Source organism: Emydura macquarii, unplaced genomic scaffold (genome assembly GCF_026122565.2).
Source record: "Emydura macquarii macquarii isolate MOO-44397 ecotype Brisbane River unplaced genomic scaffold, CSIRO-AGI_Emac_v2 contig_374, whole genome shotgun sequence".
NCBI classification, from domain to species: domain Eukaryota; kingdom Metazoa; phylum Chordata; order Testudines; family Chelidae; genus Emydura; species Emydura macquarii.
Genome location: NW_027130511.1, coordinates 8,538,991 through 8,560,296, shown reverse-complemented (window position 1 = coordinate 8,560,296; position 21,306 = coordinate 8,538,991). Strand labels below are relative to the sequence as shown.

The following is a 21,306-nucleotide window of genomic DNA, read 5'->3' as shown; positions in this document are numbered from 1 at the left end:
TTTTTATTTTATTTTAATAATAGTTAAATGCTTGTTTAAAAACCCTGGAAGCAGAAAGAAATCAAGTATATTTAAAACTGGCAGATGAAGATAAAGCTAAAGAAGAACTTACAGGTAATCACATTGTTTTGTTTTAAAAATAATTGACATAACTCTGGCTTATTCATTCAATTTTAATGGAAAAATATTAAGTTTATACTAATAATTTCATTCAGCTAGCTAAAAATTTATTAAATATTAATTGAAGTTCTTACCCAGTTCTAAAAATTTGGTCTTAAAAGGTCAAGTGGCTAAAACTACAACAAGAAATATAGACTGCTAAGATGCCATTTTTCATTTGTTACCCGCCTCACTGTTGGAAATGCAACATAATTATCACTCAAAATCAACATTATCACTCATAATAATTTCACCGAACATCTTTTTTCAGTATCGCTATTGAAAATATATCTAATGGCTTTCATTATAAAAATTTTAGATATAAGCAATTGTTTAATCGTGAAACAAATTCCTAAGAAACAAGTTGTGATTAGTTCATAATGTTGTGTTTAAACTAAATATAACTTTCTTCTGAATATATCTTTGCCTCTAAAGTACATAGGTACCTCTTTTCCTTTGTTGGACAAAATCTACTAAAGCTTAATTCTAAGAAAAAATATTTTAAAAATAATATTAGTGCAGCTTTATACATCTCTCATCTAATTAGCCAGAGCTTTTACCTAAATAATAACATTATCAGCAGAAAAATAGACTCAGTTTTAAATGCCATATACCTGGTGGCCTTTTGGATGATTCTGTCCTCTTATACAGCAGTTTTTGCCCCCATAACTATTAAGGGTCTCCTATGCTGACCTATCAGATAGGTGTCCCTCTAAACTGTGACTGTAGCCGCCTTTTCCATTAGGGCTTTAGAACTTCAGAGGCTTAAATGTATTGAATGGAAGCACAGTTTGCAACTGAATGAATAAGGAGATGAAGCAATGAGAGAATTTAAATGTCAGTGTTGTTAACTATCATGACACTTTAGGGTAAACCCCAACTGGAATGAAGGGGCATTTCTATGCTTCTGTGAACTATTGTTCAGGCTGTTCGTCATCTTGAGCACACTCAAATAAATAAGAATAGAAAACCTGAAAGCTTAGACTATGGATCTCAAAATGGCATCCTCCAGAGAAAAATACTGGCTTTCTGAGCCATTCCAACCACTGATGGGGAAACAGAGCTTAACTAACTAAGCCAAAGTCATACCAAGTTTGTGTTAAATCTGGAAGAAGTATTCCTGACTCCCTGCCCTGTACTAAGACCCATAAGCAACACTGCTTCTCAGTTGTGCAGTCTGTGAAAATATATTGGAATACTTTGGTTTTTTTGCATTGTATGAGCTGTAGGGAGATGTCTTCCTGCGTTACTTCCAAATGTAGAACAGGCCTTCATTAATAAATATTAAGGTCCTTGACTTGGAATGTTTTTTTTCTCTTAACTTCATAAACAGGGCATTATTCACTGTATATTTAGCTGTTTCTAACTTTGACAGAACGTATTGAAAACCTTCAAAGTGAGCAAGTCTCGTTGCAGTCTGAAAATGCACATTTTGAAAGTGAAATTCAAAAACTTCAGCAAAAGCTTAAAGTAATGACAGAGCTATATCAAGAAAACGAAATGAAACTACACAGGTACTGATACTACTTGGTTTTTACATTAAGCATTTAATGATTGATTAAGGGAAGATTGGGAAATCATTTGACTTTTCAGTTTAAACGTACCAACAAATATTTAGGACAATTGTGTTTTAACAAATTGTCACATCAACTGTAGTTTATAACAGCTAGATTCCTTATAATTTGGCTGTAAAGTACAGTATACATCTAAAACCCTGAACTGTGTGGTAAACTGGGATATAGCTGAATAAACAAATAGGTTTTTACATTTTTGTTAGATATGGGTGTGATTATTTATTTATCTATTGTGGAGGAAGTGGTGGGTGAAATATAGTGGGGAAGTCCATGATACTAATCTTGCAATGCTTGGATAAGAAGGGACTCTGTTGTGGGATGTTTTCATGGCATAGCTCTTGTATGTTTATAACCAAAACAATTTTGTAGTATCTGTTTTATGGGAACAGGTGAGGGGTATTATTTTTAAATGTGCTTCTGTGCAAAAGTGTACTGTACCAATTAATGATTATAGCCTGTTTCAGCCATTTAAACAGCTAACCTTTATTTATTTATTTACAACGGCAGAAACAACTTTGGGCAGGCAAAAGCCAGCATGTTCGGAAGTACAGTACAGTTTAAAAATGTTGTAATTATGGATAAACTGGGCTTTGGTTTAGAGAAGAGGAAGTGGTAAAATTTTCAAAGGCACCTAAGTCACTTTTGAAACTTCAACAGACCTATAAGGTTAAGCACATATCAGTTGGGTAGGACAGTTATTCAGTAGTGATAGAGTTTGCAACTGTCACCATGCTATACTGACATTTCTCAGAAAAAATTAAGGTGTCTAGAGAGCCAGCAGACGCTGCCCAGAGGAACTCTGCCCAGATGTGTGAGCAGTTAGAGGAATGGAAATAGGCCCTACGGTTGCAGGCCACCCCCTCAGCCAACCTCCTCTCCCTGGTGGTGTAGATGGCCCCTTTGGCCAGCACTAGGAGGAGGTTGACGAGGAGGTCTTGTGAGTTTGTGGAGCCGTGGATGGGATGCGCATAAAGGAACAGGTGTGGGGAGAAGTGCAGCCAGAACCTCAGCAAGAGGTTCTGGAGGAGCCAGAACAGGGGCTGCAGCACTCAAGGTAAATGTGTGCCAGGGTCTCCCTCATGCTGCAGAAGGGGCAGGTGTCAGGGAGAGGGGTGACCCACGCTAAGTACATGCCCGTGCTCACAGCTCTGTGAAGGAGCCACCAACTGATGTCCCCGGCAGGCCGAGGGATCAAGGTGGAATAGAGGCTGGCTCACCGGGGTTCCTTGCCCTCCACAGGTGGTATTAGGTCCCGCCACTTGGTGTCTGGGTGGGATACAAGGGCAAGAAAGTGGAGGGTATGGAGCACGAGCGTGTACAGATGGTCCCTTGGTGTGATTCAAAAACAGACCGGCTGCAAGTCTCGCAGCTGGCTCGGTGTGTGGGGAGGGAGCCCGAGAAAAAGATCCGGAAGCCTAGGACTGAGGAGCTCGCGGGGAGCGCCTTCTCGCAGGATCCACTCGAAGGAAACCCGAGCAGCGGAAGGCAAGGCTGCCCTCACCTCCTGGAGTACGCACGGGGGGGTTCGAAGGGTGGAGAGCCTCATGCGCCGAGCCGACGTCTGGGAATCCACCCAGTCTTCCACGTCGTAGTCCAGGAGGTCTCTGATTCTGGTGACTCCTGCCAGGACCAACCTCCGTTACATCGAAGGGGCCTCCGCCACCTGGAGTTGGGGGTTGTGTAGCAGGTGCTCCATGAGGAGATCCTCCCCCTTGGTGGCCACAATGGATTTGGAGGCCGAGACCAGCCTCCAGGTCTGGAAGAGGTCCTGGTAGGAGACCGGCAACTCAGAGAGGTCTTGCAGAAGACCTCTTGGATAGAGATGGAAGAGCTGCTGGTCGTGTCGGAGATGGCGGAGGAAGATGTGCGCCAACTTGCTCCACGCTGGACTACCTGTACCATAAAGGAGTCTCGGCAAGGACCTGGCTGTGGAGACAGCACAGGCCACCTCCTTCCTCCAGGGGAAGTTGAAGGTGCTTTGAGGAAGGTGAAAAACTCCCTGGTCCTTTGCAAGTCGGTCCAAGGAGGGGGAAATTATTTCCTGAGCCCCAGACAGGTAATCAGCTAGACTCACAGCATCTGTCAGGCCGGTTTCCTATTCCTAGTTGGGGGAGGATAGGGTGGAGTTGCTGGAATGGAGTTGAGATTCCAGATGGCCTCCATTCCAGGTTAAATCCTGGGAGTTGGGGAATGCTAGCCAATCGATACCCCTTCCACCCAGCTGTTCAGTGGGTGCCAGAGACTTCCAGCTGGGGAGGAGCTATCTGGTGCCCCTAAGCAAGTGTCGCCTCCCTTGCTGCTGAGACTGTCCCCCTTCACTACTGACCCCATCAAGTTCTCCCACATTTTGAGGCAGGTGGATGGCATTTGTTGCTTTTCTACCACATTTGGCAGGTGACTATGCATTAAGGGTGAAGTTCACCCCTTCTAACAGGGACTGCAGAAACCCCAGTGCAGTACTGAGGGAGGTGGGTGGCTGAAAGAAGATGCAGAAAGGAATGGAAAACTCAACGTGTGCCCACACTAGGAAAAAAGTCGTCTTTTTCTTTTCTTTTCTTTTTTTTAAATACCATTAATGCATGATAAAATCCTAGTATGGATGAGAATATTTGCAGTTTTCACATATGGTAGCTAGTTAATATAAATGCATGCAGGGAGCCTGGGGTCTTCCTAGTGATGACAAGTACTTTGTGGGAGAAGAGTGGGGGGCTGGGCTCTGTATTTGTTTGCATAGCTCATTATATAAGAGAGCTATCTATGCAGCCCAGTGGCCAAGAACCTTTGCGTAGAGAAGAATGATTAATAGTTCCTATTCTAGCCTATGGGCTGGACTAATAGTTATAGATGCTCTGCAGAGCTGCCCTGTATGCATTGGAGTGTGGATTTTGTCCTACAACGCCTTAGTAGTTCCCAGAACAAGCCACACAGCTCAAGGTGTCTGAGGGGGTGGTGAGAGAGTTTCATTCTAAATGTTTATTTTTTTAATGTGTTAAATAGGAATTAAAAACCCTCACTCTAGGAAGTCTGTATGTTTCTTATACAGAAAGTACTGGGAATCATCACTGCAAACTAATACAAAATATTCTTCAGTTTAAAAAATATCAGTGCTTAATACTGAGACCTCTGGGAAGGTTTACTCACACAAATGTAGTTATTCTAATCATCATTGGGTGTTTTGCAAGTTCTTTGAATGAAGTAATAGTCCTGGTATTACCTTACTGTTCCAGATTTTCACAATTAATGGCTAATGAACTACGTAAAAAATACATGAACACTATACATTTACACACCACAACCTCTTTCTGATACTGTGAGTGAATATCACATTAAATAATTTCTTTCCTGAGAATAATTGCAAAACTATTGAGTTACGGCTAACTATACTATCTCTGTTAAAGGAAACTAACAGTAGAAGAGAGAGAACGCTTACAAAAAGAAGAAAAACTCTCTAAAGTAGATGAGAAAATTAATCATGCTGCTGAAGAACTAAACAGTTACAGGTACTGATATATTTTATTTATTATTTTATTTATTATTGGTGTTTATTCTAAAGTTCCAAAATCCACTAGAGAATTAGTAAATTTACCACTTATAATACAGTATAACAGAATGTATTCCATCATTTTATTTCAATTTTGATGCTTTCTGTAGTTAAACTGTGTTATACAAATAAATTCTTCTTGGGCTGTGTGAGATAAATACACATGATACTCAAATGCCTGTTGGCAGGCTCTTTTCTCCCATCAGTGTGTTCATATGTAATTCTAGAATCTAAAATTCTGTTTTCTTATAGCCAATCACTCCATTTTGTTTACAAAGCAGGGTGGGTTAGCATAGTTTGTCCTTGAGGTTCCCAAAGTATGGCATGATTCTTTAGTCTTTACTCCCCTTTAAGTTTGTGGCTTTGAGCACAGTTTCATGACTGATTCTTTAGAAGGTTCTGATCAGTTAATTGCTTAACTCAGTTCCTAGAATTGTGTTGACATTCTTGATGTTGGTACTCTACAGAGTAAACAAAAAAGCTCAGTTACTCAATCTGTTCTTTCATGTTTCGACAAAATATGAAATAGCAGGGAAAGTTTATTTTAAATTTTCAAAGAGGATATTGCAAATAGTGGAACATAATTAAATTGTGTGTGCATCCTGGGCCTAATCCTTGGGTGTGGCTGAGCTGTGCTTAGTATGGCCTGAAGAGGGTGTAGGTGTGGGTGGGGTATTGAAGAAAGATGGTTTTACAGCATCTTTTATGTCCCCTTATCCTGGGTCATTTTGGTCCCTAATGCAACTTGCAGCAGTCCTCAGGTCTTTAATGACCCTCAAAGGGCAACTCTGGCAGCTGGTAACTGCAGGTGTGCAAAAATGGTCCAACCCCACCAATGCACTGCCTATACTATGTGCTGCAAAAAGGGATGGTGAGGGGCTGACTACGCTGGCTGTACACCACTGGAGGATTTTCCCTATGCTGGAGAAATCTGCTCATCACTTAGACCACCTTTTTCAGTTTTCTTTGCACCACTTCAGCAGGGCCTAGGATCTATCTTCTCCCCTTACCCCTTTTTAATTCATCCTTTTTTAGGCAGGCCTTAGTCATAGGTGACAATATTGTTTCTGTATAAACTCTTAGTTAAGTGCAGTGTCGTTATCTGTGGTGGTGATCATATTTAAAATTATTTTCACTAACATTTTCATTACAGACAACGAGCAAAAGATCTTGAAGAAGAGCTAGACAGAACCATTCATTCTTATCAGAGTCAGGTATATACTTTATGTTGACTTGCATTTTACCATACTAAGTAAGATAGAGTTGACTTTCAACTCAAAACTGCCACTTTAAATCTGCTTGCAGTACTGCATTTGGCTTTATTTGGTTTATGTCATCAGACATAACTTGATATAAATTACACTTGTTTAGCAAAGACTACCAAGTGGGTGTATTTTTGAATAAGAGTATAACTTCTCAATTTAAATTCTGGGGGCCTGTTAACTTTGTAAGATATGCAAGTACATTGTTGCGTATTGGAAAATAGCCTTGAAGTCTTAATTTTTTTTTGTGTCAGATGAATAATGTATTTTAAAAGTGTTTTAATGAATATCTCTTTACTAGATTACTTCACATGAGAAAAAAGCTCATGATAATTGGGTAAGTTCCAAATATTAAAAATTCTCAGCTCTGTATATAGAAAAATTGCACTGTTCTTCAAATTGTCTGCTGAAAAGACTGTATTATATCTTGACTTTAGTGGGGCGTTACAGACAAAACACCTAAAAATTATCATTCAGAAACCTACTAACAAAAATATTTAACAAATAGTTTTATCAGATAAAATAGCTGAAGTAATTAAACCAAGTCTCTTTAATTCTGCCAGAATTATGTTACAAAATCACTTGCTATAGAAATAAACCCACGGGAATAAGATGTTGTTTAACAAATGTTTGATGTTTTGTAAATAATTTTTTTGGCCATGTTTCAATGCCATTTTAATAAATTCCCTGGCTGTACTATACTGCCTTTATCTAATAGAAGAAGATATTTTGTCCTGTGATAACATTCTGTTCCACTGATTTTTTTTTTTTGTAAGAATGTTATTGCAAAATCCATTTTTATCTTTTCTCTTAAGCCAGACCATGAAAATCTCTCACTACTAATAAATACTTTAATCTTACAAAAGGGTCTACATAGGGGAAAATCTTATTGATGTTAATGGGACTCCATGCTAGGGTACTCTCCTGACTGCCCTAGCATGGTACTTTTTGCAGGTTTGGGATAATAATTTTCAAATAGCAACTTCCTTATTTAGATCTTAAAACTTGCATGTTTATAATTTTAGAGATGCTCCAGAGCAAGTGTAGCTGTACTACTTCAATGGTGTGATTTTTTTTTTTTTTTCTCCCCCTTCCTCCCCCCACTGCGATTCCCCATGACCAACTTTAATATGTGCCTCAAAGACTCTATAAGTCAGGATAGGTAAGGTTAGTTTCTGCCCTCAGATATTCACGTGCAACTTCCATTGAAATCAGAGTTGTGTGCATGTAACTGTGAGAATAGTTTGGCCCTTTGTAAGATGAAGTAAGCATGCTTACTTCAAGAAAAGAACAAAAGACAGTATTTCATCCCTTCTTCCCTTCACTGTTTGTATCTAACTTTTGTTTTTTCATTTGTCTACTCTTTCTTTGTTTATGTGATAGTAGATGAATTTCAGATAAACTTTTCAGGGATTTTTTCATTAATTGTTATTGTATAGTTCTTATAAATACATTCAAAAAGAGAATAATTAACATCTAATATTATTTTATCTTTTTTAAGTTTACACATTTGCCACCTGTTAAGATTACAATTGGTTTATAACATTTGTTTTGGATTTTATAAGGTCAATAGTATTAGTAACTTCTCGGCTTCTTTTGATTTGCACTGTTTTTAAATATGGCAAAAATCTGATGTGGAGTGTAGCCTCTAAAAATTCCCAATAAGACTGATTATCATCATGTGATGTTTTAACTATTGACTTCAGTGGAACTGTTAATAACTTACACTGATTGTGAAGTTTCAACCTCCTCTAAGTCAGAGTTTTCTGATATGTGTTAGTCTATGTGGCTGCACATTAAAGACGGGTATTAAAAATCCTATGCTGGTTTTTGTTGAGGAAATCCAAATAATTTACCTTTTGCACTTTCCTGAAAAGTACATGTGATAATTTCCCCCACACTTTATAGACTAGTTCCATGTTATGAGCAAAAGGCCTGCAAATTATCAGTTAGAAATACTTACTGGAAATCGACGAGGTGTATTAGTTATGAAATATTTAATGAGTAGATTTTTTCCCCTAAAGTTGACAGCTCGGGCAGCAGAAAGACACCTCAATGATATGAGAAAAGAAAATGCGCACAACAGACAAAAGTAAGTGCTGAACTGAATAGATTCTGAACAGTGTAAGTTAGCTGTAATTTTGCTCATTTTGAAAGAGCTAGAGGAAAAGCATAAAACCAGAACTAAAATGGCTACAAATGGGTGTGGCTAAATTATTTTTCAGATTGTGCATGACTTTAATGTGTCATGGTCATTCATGTATTTTCAGTAGAATACCCTTAACTAATGATTCTGCAGATTTGTAGGGATGCAGCTATTTGCTCTGTTTTTCTTCTGTGTCTGAGTAATATTCTGTGATAACAGAAAACCTTGGATAGGTGCTGGAAACATTTCAGAGTGGCAGGTATTTGTAGAAATGGGGAATTATTGATAGTCTAGAACAGTGTTTCTTAACCTGGGGGTTTAGAGGGGTCGCAAGTGCAGAGCTGGTATTGGGGGTGGCAAGAAAGGCAATTGCCTGGAGCCACAGGGGCGCCATGAAACTAAGTTACATGCCTCAGCCCCGTGGGGGTGGGACTCAGGCTTCAGGGGTACAGTAGTTTGGAAAGGTTAAGAACCACTGGTCTAGAAGCAAGAGTGATCTCTTAGCCACACTACAGTACAAATTGCGCTAGCAACAATCATGTTGCACAGTGTTAATAGCATGTTACACCTTCAGTCTCCTCTGCACAGTTAAAATGGTAGATGAAACATTAGTCCATCCTGGCATAGATACTGCTGGAGAGAATGTTATTCTGTTATGGTGATGAAAGAAGGGGATAATAAAAATGTAACCAGGGTTAAAGTATGTGAATGTAAGATCTGGTTATAAATATTGAAATTAAATACCTATTTTGAGAAAGAAACCACCAGGAATTTGTTGAATGATCTCCTATATTAACCAGGGACATTGAGTAATCAATGTTTGTACTTTGGGTATTGTTTACTTATTTAATGACCATTTAAAATACCTTCAGTTGAGGATAATCTGATGTTTGGGCTTGTAACATTTGTTTCCTTTTTAAGATTTGAATTACAATTTTTACCTTTCAATATAAAGGCAGATGAGTATTTTGAGGAACACGTAAATGGATAACTTGTTCTGCGTTTGATAATTATTCTTTGTAATTTATTTCACTAGCTAATGTAATATCTTTGATACCATTTAGGAAATAAAATTATTCTAGAATTCCACGTTTCAATAGAAATGTTAGTGGAGAATGGTGGATTTCCAGGAAACTGGTGCACTTTTTTTTTGTTAGTAACTCTTCTTTTGTTCTTTCCTTATTTGCAGATTAACTGAAATGGAATTTAAATTTGACCTTTTAGAAAAAGACCCTTATGCTCTTGATGTCCCAATTAGACCATTTGGCAGAGGTATAGTGGAGTTTTTTTAAATTCATTTTTTTGGATTGTAAAATACCACAGGTGTTGATGCTGGTACTGGTGGTTTGTTTTTGATTTTTCCCCTTCAAAACAGCACATTAACTGTCATAAGCATAGCAAGCCATTTGTGCATGCAAATATCACTCTTTTTTAAAAAGCTGGCCCTGAGTGTATACATTATTCTAGATCACTTAAACATTTTCCTACCGGGTATTTAGTCTAAAATAAGAATTTAAATTTGAAATTAGACAGTAAACATGGCCCATGGTGGTTTCATTCTAGAATACATAACAAAACCACCAAATTCATTTCACTTGTGACACAAGTTTTAGATTTAAATTTGAGATGAAAAGTAAACTACTCACACAGTTTTTAACACTGAATTTGAGTATTTTGTTTTAACTCTTCCAGAGCATTCTCCGTATGGACCTTCACCAATGGGCCGGCCTCCATCTGAAACAAGAGCTTTTCTTTCTCCTCCAACCTTATTGGAGGGTCCTTTAAGACTTTCACCTATGCTTCCAGGTGGTGGAGGAAGAGGTACAATTCTTAAATTTCAAAACACATCTATTCTGGAATTCTTTCTCCTCTATTAATCCCACCTTTTTCTCTTGATGGAGACCTGCAAAAATATTTTAAAACAGCCAGTTCCATATAAAATGAAATCTCCAGATAAACATGAAAATTATTTTCCCACTCATTTTTAAAGCAGTCCAATATGTAATGGTAGCAACACTGGAGCACTAAATTATGGTTTTACTCATTGGGGTATCACTTTCTATAATAGTGTGGGTAAACAGACAAACTTGGTCTCCCTCTTAGACAGGGATGCTGTTTAAGCCTTTCCTCCTTTTCAGAGGTAGAATTCCTGCTTTGTGCTCATTCCAAGATCAGCAGCAAGAGTTGGACAGTGACATCATTAGTTTACTGAAGAGAATGCTGCTTCTGTCAGCTCAAAGAATAGTGGTCTGAAGATGACAAAGGAAGGGGTGTGTCTCTATGCCCCTAAACAGTGTGGGGACAATTCTAATGGGGCTGGCAAGAAATGTTTCTGGGAAGAGAGGTAGGCCTTGAAGGAAGGAATACCTCCCTGCCCCCAAATTGGTGGCAGCCTTTGTTCAGGAGAACACCACTATCCCAAGGATGAAAGAGAGAGGGAGAGAATCTTTGACTCTCTTTACCTCCACCTCCCACAAAATCTGTGGTACTCGTCGCAACCATAAGAGAACTGGAGGAGTGGGGATAAGGTGAAGTGCTGCAAGGGAGCTCAGCAGTTTGTTACAGTACAGTGGGAGTCAAGGTCTCTGGTTCGTTATTCTTTGCAGAAGCTGCTGCTGCAATTACTATTGTTGTTGTACCTGCCCCTAATGATATATTCAGATCCAACTTGCTTGGAGATGAGATGCTTCTATTTGTGAAGAGGAGTAGGAGCAGCAGATCAGTTTAAGACTCTAAATAATCAAAATTCATATAAAAATAGCATTTTAAAATTAAAAAGAAATGGACATTTACGTGCCTCAACTTTTGCTTTGTAAAAATTGAGGCCAGTTGTACTTCAAAGTTAACAAATTAAGTTCTCAGAACTTTGAAAATGCAGACTGAAGATCAAAAGTTCGGCCTTAGCTATGCCACATTTAAATATGATCTCTTAATTAATAATTTATAACTATATAAACACAATAAATAATAGAAACTGGAATTTTGTATATAACTTTACATTACAAATACCTTTAAATTTGAAGAGAAACAGTTCAGTAGTTAACAGTTGAATGGTCTCCAGAATGATTTGGTTCCATCTGGGCGACAGGAGGAAGGAATGAAAGTTTCAACTTACTCACTTTAAAGTGCAATTCCTCTGCGAAAAGAGTATATGTATAGTGCTGTCTGTTTATTTTAGAGACAGAAATAAGTATCTACCATTCCTTTCATGGCTGCGGAGCCAATGGCACTATGAGTGAGCAAGATATTTTAAAAATTTGGTAACTAAGTTTTGATTATGTAATTTTTTTTGTAATTTTGTGTAAAACAGAATACAGCTTGATTTTCAGATTCCAGGCTGTTTGAGGTGCTGATCATTAGGAAAAGTAACTGAAACTCAAAATGACATCATGGAGTTTCATATTTGTGTCATTTTTTTTAGAGCAAATCATGCTTTTTTTAAAGGGAAACCCATAGCTTACAAGAGTCTATTTTATAAAAGAATTAATACAGTAGTTTCATCTACTACATTGCTTTTGATTTTTTTCTTCCCATTTTTTGTGGTCTTACCACACTAACAATAATACATTTTTCCTATTTCTTCTAAATTGTGAAACTAATTTTAAATGCTCTAATCTTGTTTGATTCCCTTCCTGCTTTTGAAAGTGTTGCTTGTTAGAATAGTAGGTTAAAAAAATTCAGTAAGTTCTTGTTGTCTTCTAATTTGACACTGTCCCTTTAAACTGCAGGGAGCTGACATTGAGAAGAACATTTAGCAAGAAGGTGCCAGTTTCTCTGATTGGCATGATAGGAGGTCTTAAAATAAACTTTTTAAAAATAAGAGGAATCTGAATATATTGAAAATATGGGTTTTAAGGAATTAAGCTTGCTCCCTCCCTCTTTAAGCAAACCTTTTAAACACTTTCTGTAAACATGACAACTAAGCTGATGCAGCAATCATGGGGAGTCATGGCAATTCACTTGATAAATCATCCTGTTATAGCCATGCTTTTACCACATCTTTAAAGCACTGGTAAGCGGTGATTTTTTTCTTACTACTTGCAGACAATGAAGATTGCTGCAATACATTATTAAAATATTTGAATAAACTGATATCCTGTTTCTTTAATAAGGATCAAGAGGAGCAGGGAACCCTGCTATGTATGAAGCTGCTAATGAAAGAGGAGAATTGAGCTCTGATAGGTTATCTGATCCTCACAGAGCACCTTCAGATACTGGGTCCCTATCACCTCCATGGGATAGAGATCGTAAGATAATTCTCCCTCCATCAGGTAATCAAATATCCTGGGCCATCAGATATTTCTAAAAATGTAATTATAAGAATATTGGAAACTGATGTGTGTTCAGATACTAGCTACATTTAAACAAGAAAGAAGTTCAGATTCCTCCTGGTGCTCTTCTCTGGATATGCCTGGCTCTGCGATGCACCAAGCATAGGTCTATACATATAATGCATAACTGAACATTTGGGGGTTAAATTAAATGCAAGTATTTTATTAGAGGCTTGCTCTATGCATTAGAAATTCAAGCTGTATCTAGCCTGGAAGATTTCCATTACTGGAGAAATGGTGACATCTTGAGAGCAGAAGCTGAATAGAGGGTATGTCTGCATTAGGAAATGGTGTGTGTTTTTTACAGAGATAGTTAACACGTAAAATCCTATATCTGTAAAAACACAGCTTTTTCCTAGTGTAGATATACAGACTGTTTAAAACATATTGTGTGTGCGTGGGTGTTAAGTCATTGAAGTTAAATAGATTTTATTTTCTGATTAAAGGAAGATGTTGTTAGACATTGATTTCACCCTTGCCCCTTCAATTAAAGTATTAAAGTTCACAGTAAATGTTCCTGAGATCTCCCACGTGTTCTTCAGCAAAACTAGGGACAACCAAACTTGTAATTCCTGATATTTCTAAGTAACAACATAAGCACAGGAGAAGTGAGGGGGATACAACCTTTCAGGCCATCTATAGATATAATAAAATAGTAAAGGGCACAAGCTCAATTTAAAAAGAAATGGTTTCAGGTCACCTTTTAGAACATGAGACGAATATGCCTTGAATGTAAATATTCCAGATTTAATGATATAGGATAGTCTACACACGATAGCATGGCCTGCTACAGTACATGATAATGTAGTCTTAAAAATCAAACTTAATTTATATTGAACACACTGCATATTTTAAAACATATGGTAATTGTTCTTGATTTAGGTCCTGATTCAGCTTGTAGGTCAACTACTGCACCAGTCCTGTAGGTTTCAATTTGCATAGTAGGATTTTTTTAGTATTATTATTGTATACTTAAGCAGCAATTAAGATCTTATTTAAAATGTCTTTCTGTGGTAGAATTTGATGTTTTGTTTACCAGAAGTGAAAGTTGTTAGGATGCCCTGCTGGAGACTCTTACCTTCGTTTCTTATTTTATTTTGACCATTTTCCTATATTATATATTGTCTAATTTTGGATGTTTGTGATATTTTAAGAAATCCAAAGAGAAACTGGTAGGAATATAACTTAATTAACAAAAAACCTGAGACTCTTTGCTAACCAGACTGCCTCTTGTGATTGATTGAATGGTAGGTCAGCCATATAATGATCCAACACTACCCCCTCGAAGACCAGAAAGATTTTATTCTAATCCCCTAAACTCAGGAAGACTTTCTGGACCAGCAGAACTACGAAGTTATAACATGCAATCTTTTGATAAAGCAGGTAGGAATTGCTTTAATCTGTTGTCATTGTGTTTGAATGAAAGATCTTATTATTATATAAGTATGTTATTAGGTACAGTAATAGATGGACTTTTTAGCTATCAGGACCCAAATCTATAACATGAGATTCTCCAGTTCAGAAACTTCTTTCAGAATTTGGTAGCCCAGAAACTACTTTCCCTATTATCAACATAGCAATCTATTCCATAGGATGAATGGTGCTCACTGAATGGTAGCTATTCAACATTTTCTTTGTATCCTCCTCATTCAGTGTGTGGTCCCATGCCTATTTACACCATTCAAACCCTGCACTGAATACAACATTAATCATTTCCTCATAGGCTTTCCTATGGGACTTATCACTGTAGCATCAGAGTGCTTCACAAATGTTACCACACCACCCTTGTGAGGTAAAATGGTATTATCCTTTCTGGAAAATGGGGAACTGAGGCACAGAGAGATTAAGGCTGAAACCATCAAGTATCCACTAACTTTGGGTGCCCAAATTGAGACCTTTAGGGCCTGATTTTTCAGAGCACTTACCATTTTTATAGCCCCTTATGTGTTCCAGGCACAGGTCCTACTGATTCAGTTACAGCTGAGTACTCAGCACACCTGCAAATTAGGTCTTGGATGTTTCAAGTTGAACATCCAGAAAATGAGGAACATAGAGGGTATGCCTACACTGCATCTGTGGGTGAGCCTCCCTGCCCAGGTCTAGACTTGTGGTAATGGGGTTTGCACTAGTGTGCTAAAAATAACTATATAGACTTTCCTTTGAGGTTGTGACTTGAGCTGGAGCTTGGGCTGTCAAGCCTACCGCAGCCCATAGGTTTGACCTGCTGGTGCTCAATAAAAATTCCCTACTGTGCTTTGATGTAATGCTGTTTCAGACAGTGCTACATTGAAGCACATCAGCAGGACTACGTGGAGCAGTTAATGGGCATTGTTGTTGCGCTTTAGAAATCACATCTCCATAGAGTGCATCACCCCACCGAGTAGACAATCCCGAAGTCTTTTCAAGTAGGCCTATCTTTGAGATTTTGAAAAGGACTTTGATAATCTATTTGTTGATTGGGAAAAACCTTCTACTCTGTGCTATAGAAGAAGTAAACCAAATATAAAGTTCAATAGAGGTCCAGTGTTACTTGCCTGGTGGCACAAATACTTGTCCTGGCTCAGCTATTTCTTTTCATTTCAATACCTTTTTGCTCAAATAAAAGGAGAAGCTAAGCAGGATTGTTCAAAAATCAATTCCCCAAGTGGTGTTTTTGTTTTGTTTATTTTTAAAGGGAGGGTGACATTCAGTGACAGTACAATCTATCAGATTCCCTTCTGGCGTCCACTCCTCTCCTTAATTCTTTTCAGTTTTGTTTTGAGAATATTTTAATTCTTATGAAAGGTGCCAGATTAATACACTGGAGTTTAAATTTATCTCTTCATTAACAAAACAGATACAGCACAAGTAGCAACAAGGCATTGTGGGGAAACTTGCACTGCCATTATTTTTTAGCCCTGATAGAATATTGCAGTCTCCTTGGAGATTCTGCTAAGATTGCTGACAAGTGTCTTGTTATGGCAGCCATCTTTGGGTAGGCCTTCAGATTGAAGGAGGACAGAAATTTAGTTGGACCAAAAGCAGCAAACCTCAGTGGTGTAGTCTATATTAAAATGCATGTTCCCAGGAAAAGAGATCATTCATGTTGTAACTGAGAATTATAATATCCAGGAGAAAATAGTTTATTTGGCCAATGGCAACTTGGAAAAACTGCAGCTGGGCTGTAGTGTAACATGGGATGGTATCCTCTTCCTAAATGGATATGATGATGATCAGGCCCAGCTACATCATTCTTAATTGCCTCTTAGCATATATCCAACAGCTAAGCAACATGTCAGAAACAATAGTATATATCTGACAGTATCTACCTCCACCCCCTTTTTTTTGTGTGTGCAAATGTTGTTGTTTTGCGGTAAGTTATCTCTTGTTTGGGGAAGAAGTGGTGGGGAAATTTATCAGTGCTAATTTACTTGTTGCTTTTCCAAACAGATGGGCAAGCGTCTCCAGAAAATAGTTTGAGAACAGAGCCAAGTGGAAATGAAACTAAAGACCATCCCAATTTTAGCGTGAGTAATGGATGAACAAAGACTTAAAAAATAAATTATTTTCTAATGAACCATTTTTGTACAAGAATATATTTTAATCAAATTTGTTCTAACGTTTTTAAGGCAAGTTTTTCTTTTATGTACTGATAATCAGCTGTTGTAATGTTCTAGTTTGTTTCGCTTCTATCCCTTTTTTTAATACACACATACAGTAGTGTATAGATTGTGATAGCAGCCACGATGTAGTAGGCACATACCCAGGCACATATGTAAGACAACACAGTCCTTGTCCCAAATTAATTGAGCACCTGAAAATCTAAAAAGACAAAATATGTTGGGGAGGGGATACAACATATAGTGGTCAGGGCGATGGCTGGCACACTCATTCCCCCACCCTTTTTTTCTTTGACTATGCTCAACTTCATTCTTTCTTAGATTGACTGGCCGAAGATCATGCAGGAGATCTGGCAGAGCCAGGAATAGAACCCAGACTTCCTAGCTCAGTTCTGACAAGGCCCTCCACCTCCCTTCTTGAAAACGCGGGTCTCAGTGTAAAGGAGAAACCTCTTTCAAAAAGCTAACTTACCAGTTTCTGATTTTTGCTACAGAATTTCCTAAATGTGTCTGATCAGTCACTGGCACCTGAAAGTGAAGTAATTGGATCAGGGTTTGCTCCCCCACCTCTTCCTCCAGTGAGAGCTCCTCTGTTGCCAGTGGATCCTAGAGGACCTTTTATAAGGAGAGGACCTCCTTTCCCACCTCCTCCTCCTATTGGCATGTATGGACCTCGTGAATATTTTCCAAGGGATTTTGCTGGTCTACCACGTCCTTCATTGGCGAGTATGTAATTTCTTTGTTTTCTTAGTTTAATCTCACTAAAGCTAACATCCTCAGGATGTATGTGTAAATTATATTTCTGAGATGTCTTTGAGAAATAGAGTAATCTCACACTCCTCCTTTGGTATTGGTACAAGCTTCCTTGTTCTGCACACCCTCTTTTCCTTTCCTCCAAATCAAGCCAATATGAAGGGTTGGCTTAAAGTAGCTAATTTTTCATAGAAATTACAGTTAAGACTTAAGTTTCATCCTAAACTTATCCTATTGTGCTTGTATAATGCACCATATAATGGTAAAATCACTTACTGTTCGTAAACTAGGCCAGATTATATAGTCCAACCCTCTTTCCCAGGTGTGGAGGTGGCATAACGAGTTCCTATGCCAACATCCCCTCAGCATAGAGTGTACTGAAGCAGAGGTGGGGCATCAGCAGAGTTCACTGCACTCTGATTGTTGGGGCTCAGTGCCAGCTGAGGTGGGTTAGAGGAGCCCCCCAGGCTGCTCTAATTTATGCTAGGGACAGAGAAGCTGGGCCAACAATTTCTTTAAAACTATAAATTTAACTGTACTGTATGTATGCACTTTGACACTCAATTGGTATTGTACACTTGTTAGGGTATGTCTACACTGCATCTCGGAGCAAGCCTCCTAGCGCAGGTCCACTGGTTAGCATACTAAAAATAGCTGTGTAGACATTCTGGCTCTGGCTCTCAAGCCTACCCCCATAGGGTTGAAAACCCAAGCACCAGCCTAAGTCACAATCTCAAAGCACTGTCTATGCAGCTATTTTTAGTGTGCTAATAAGAGTCCTGCTATGCAGATCCAGGCTGGGAGACTCCTTCCTAGACGCAGTGTAGACAATGGTAGTCTCTGTACTTTCTTTATATACTTACCTTAGGTTTTCACTTTTAAAAATACACCTTCCTCTCTCCAATCAATAACAAGCCATTAGACAGCAGTGTGAACTAAATCACTTGCCAATTTTAGCTGTGAACTGGGAGCTATGTAAATGAAAAGTCAAATCTTCCACAGCTGGTTGGCAGTTTCTATTTATTTCCTTTAATCAAAATAAAAAGCTAAGTTCTATCCCTGCTACAATATATGTGTGACACAGGTGCTTGGAATCTTCCAAATTAGGTACTAAACAAGAATAGTAGAGAAGATCTGAAGGGTTGGGGCCACTTGATAATGCAATAATGGCAATAGGAAAGTGCCTCGCCACCATGATAGTAAAACTGAGTGCAGACATCATGCTGCTGTTTCTGCCCCTCTGTATTTTCACTGCTCAGAAGATCCTGTTATGGGCAAACCATTAACTGTCCCACACTGAAATCAGAGCTAGTCTTTGCCTCTGTTAGGTTACCAGTCCTATTTAATTGGCCTACCTATGAAATAGAATTGAGTACTGCTTGCTGTAAGACATTAATTCTACTTCATGGACAAGATTATTCTGATGTGGCAGCCTCTTTGGTGTCAGATCTGTATCAGGAGAGAAGGAGGAACATGTTGGAATTTTGACTAATCTGGAACCTCAAGAACACAGATATACTGTGGGAGAGCAGCACTGGGAGTTTGACCAATGCCTCTCACAGTTGGTAAAATCAAACTGGGAAGCATTAGGCCTCATGTTTGAGGTCCCTTAATACTTGCTTTTAGGACGCTGAGGGTTAGCTTCACTCAAACAAGTAACTGTTAGGCTTCCATGCTCAAGCCACCACCTCTGCACTCTGGCCGTCTCACTCAAATGATCCCACAGACCCCAGGCAGGCTATGCAAGAGACAACAAAACCTCATGAAAAAATGTGTTCTATGCACCCAGAGACAGTTGGTGTTGGGCACATATAAATTCAGATATTAGCTCTGTAGGAAGGACAAGATAATAGTGCCAGCGATGAGTGCAGCACAATTTTTTATAGTGAGATGATGTGAGTTTGATCTTCACTTTTGACAGAAACAATAGGGACATTTTAAAAAGGCTTTAAGGGACTATTTACTTAGGTTACTCTTTTAGATATTTTCTGAAATCTACCAACAGCAGCTTAGGTAACTTACATCCTCTTAAACTTTTAAAAGGCCTAATGTGGCCTTTTCAAACAGAATGCTTAAATGTACTGTAACGAAGTAGTGCCTGCCAACAGACATCACAGTTGTTCATACCCCACTGAGTCTTTCTCCTCTGGGAACACGCCTCTACCCACTGAGCAAAAGGAGAAACTTGTAGAATGCCATACCTTAAGTACATGTAACTATTTGAGATGGCAGTGGCATACACATACCTACGTTAGCCATCATTACATTGCAGTACCCTGTAATTGGATACCATTGAGAGGTGTAACAACATGGTTTGGTGTGTCTCTTGCCTCTCTTCCCCACTTGGAATGTCTGAACACCTAGTGCAAGTCTTGGTTTTTCTGGCATCATGTCCTTTGTTTGTTTACAGACACAGGCCACAGTTAAGTTGCCAAAGTATTGAACTGGTGAAAGACTGATTGGTGTAGGGAGAGAGGGGTGTCCAGGTATATTTTTGTGGATAATGAAGGTGTGTATATATATTAGATAATGAAGCTTTAAAAAATGTAACTCGCTAAATACTTTTATAAATATCTTTAAACAGTGAGAAATCCATTTCCACTGAGGCCTTTTTCTCAATATCCACCACAACGAGCTGGATCTTTTCTGCCTCCTCCTCCACTTGAAAATAGAAGCGAGCTGTCCCCTGGGTTAATTCATCAATCAGATGCTCCAGCTACAGGACATCCAGAGCCACAGCAAGAAACCTGATGCTGTCCTCTGACATCTTGGGAATTAACCTGATGTGCTGTTTCTGTATCTGTAAAAATCATCTTTTTCTCATCAAGTAACTACTGTTACTTAAGTGACTATATATAAATATTTTGCTCAAATTGAAGCTTAATAGAATAATGCTCAGGATAGTATTTTGTAAATAAGGATAAATTAAATGGCTTCCATTGTACAGTAGTCCTATTTTAAAATAAATATTGTTTTTAATGTGAGTAACCAGTTCTGAAGGTGTACAAAACTAAACTAGATTAACATTGAAAACAGACCAACTATTTTGTGTGTCATCTGCACAGGAAATCTCTGCATGCAAAGAGCGGTGCTTGCTGTAAGAGTAAGACAAATGTGAAAATAACTTAAATGTTTAAATTAATAAAATGCAGCCACTTTAAGAACTTGCTTCTTGTTAATGTTAAGCAAACTTCAGTTTCTGTATAAGCTACTTCTGGCTCTCTCCCTTTTCCTATCAACTTTAACATGTGAACCTACTGGAATCTCTCAAGTGTCAGATATTTTAGTGCACATTACCATCAGTTGTCCAAAGCTATTCAGTTCAAAGGATTATCTATATTTTAGTTTATAACAATACACTAGATAAGTATAAATATTTAACTTAAATGCAATCAGGCATTTAAATTGTTTAGCTTACCCATTGAGAGGGGAAATAGAAATGAGCAGACTGGAAGGGAAGATGGGCTTAAGCCATTCCTTACATCAAACTTGTTCCATTTATTCATCTCTTAGGTAGTCCTGTTAAAGATGGAGTCTAAGGCCATGTCTACACTTACAAACTTACAGTGGCTCAGCTGTACTGTTAGCTGATGGGAGAGAGCTCTCCCATTGACATAATAGCTACCACTGCTCATTGCACTGGTTATATGTTGGCAGGTAGTGCTGTGCACATGAGCACTTATACCAGCAAAACTTATGTCACTTGAGGTGGTTTTACACCCCCTAGTGACAAATTTTGCCAACATGACAGCTAGTATAAACATAACCTAAAAATGGCTTCTGTTCTCATAAAACCTCATATCACCCTAGGGATTGCACGAACAGTGACATATCTAACATCTGGGGGAAAAGTTTTTTGCTTATTTTACTGTATTGGTTATTTGTATTGATCTGCTAGGAATTCCCTCTGGCTGGCTATTCCATTTTGTATTCCACATTAC

At 38.4% G+C, this 21,306-nt stretch overlaps 1 protein-coding gene across 7 annotated transcripts in view; it reads left to right on the top strand.

Annotated features, from left to right (window-relative positions):
* The window catches only part of MIA2 (MIA SH3 domain ER export factor 2), a 60,674-nt gene extending 40,145 nt beyond the window's left edge, over positions 1-20,529 (top strand). For 6 of the 7 annotated variants that reach the window (XM_067533708.1, XM_067533699.1, XM_067533725.1 and 3 more), the window contains 13 exons: positions 24-114; positions 1,535-1,673; positions 5,132-5,233; positions 6,428-6,488; positions 6,838-6,873; positions 8,561-8,628; positions 9,872-9,954; positions 10,375-10,503; positions 12,795-12,953; positions 14,265-14,396; positions 16,443-16,519; positions 17,107-17,338; positions 19,950-20,529. In XM_067533708.1, coding sequence (XP_067389809.1) covers positions 24-114; positions 1,535-1,673; positions 5,132-5,233; positions 6,428-6,488; positions 6,838-6,873; positions 8,561-8,628; positions 9,872-9,954; positions 10,375-10,503; positions 12,795-12,953; positions 14,265-14,396; positions 16,443-16,519; positions 17,107-17,338; positions 19,950-20,116 — 1,476 coding nt within the window. In that variant the 3' untranslated portion in view covers positions 20,117-20,529. Of the gene's footprint in view, positions 1-23; positions 115-1,515; positions 1,674-5,131; positions 5,234-6,427; positions 6,489-6,837; positions 6,874-8,560; positions 8,629-9,871; positions 9,955-10,374; positions 10,504-12,794; positions 12,954-14,264; positions 14,397-16,442; positions 16,520-17,106; positions 17,339-19,949 lie in introns of those variants that run through there. The other variant, XM_067533717.1, reaches the window with a different exon arrangement.
* Positions 20,530-21,306: the final 777 nt, after the last annotated feature.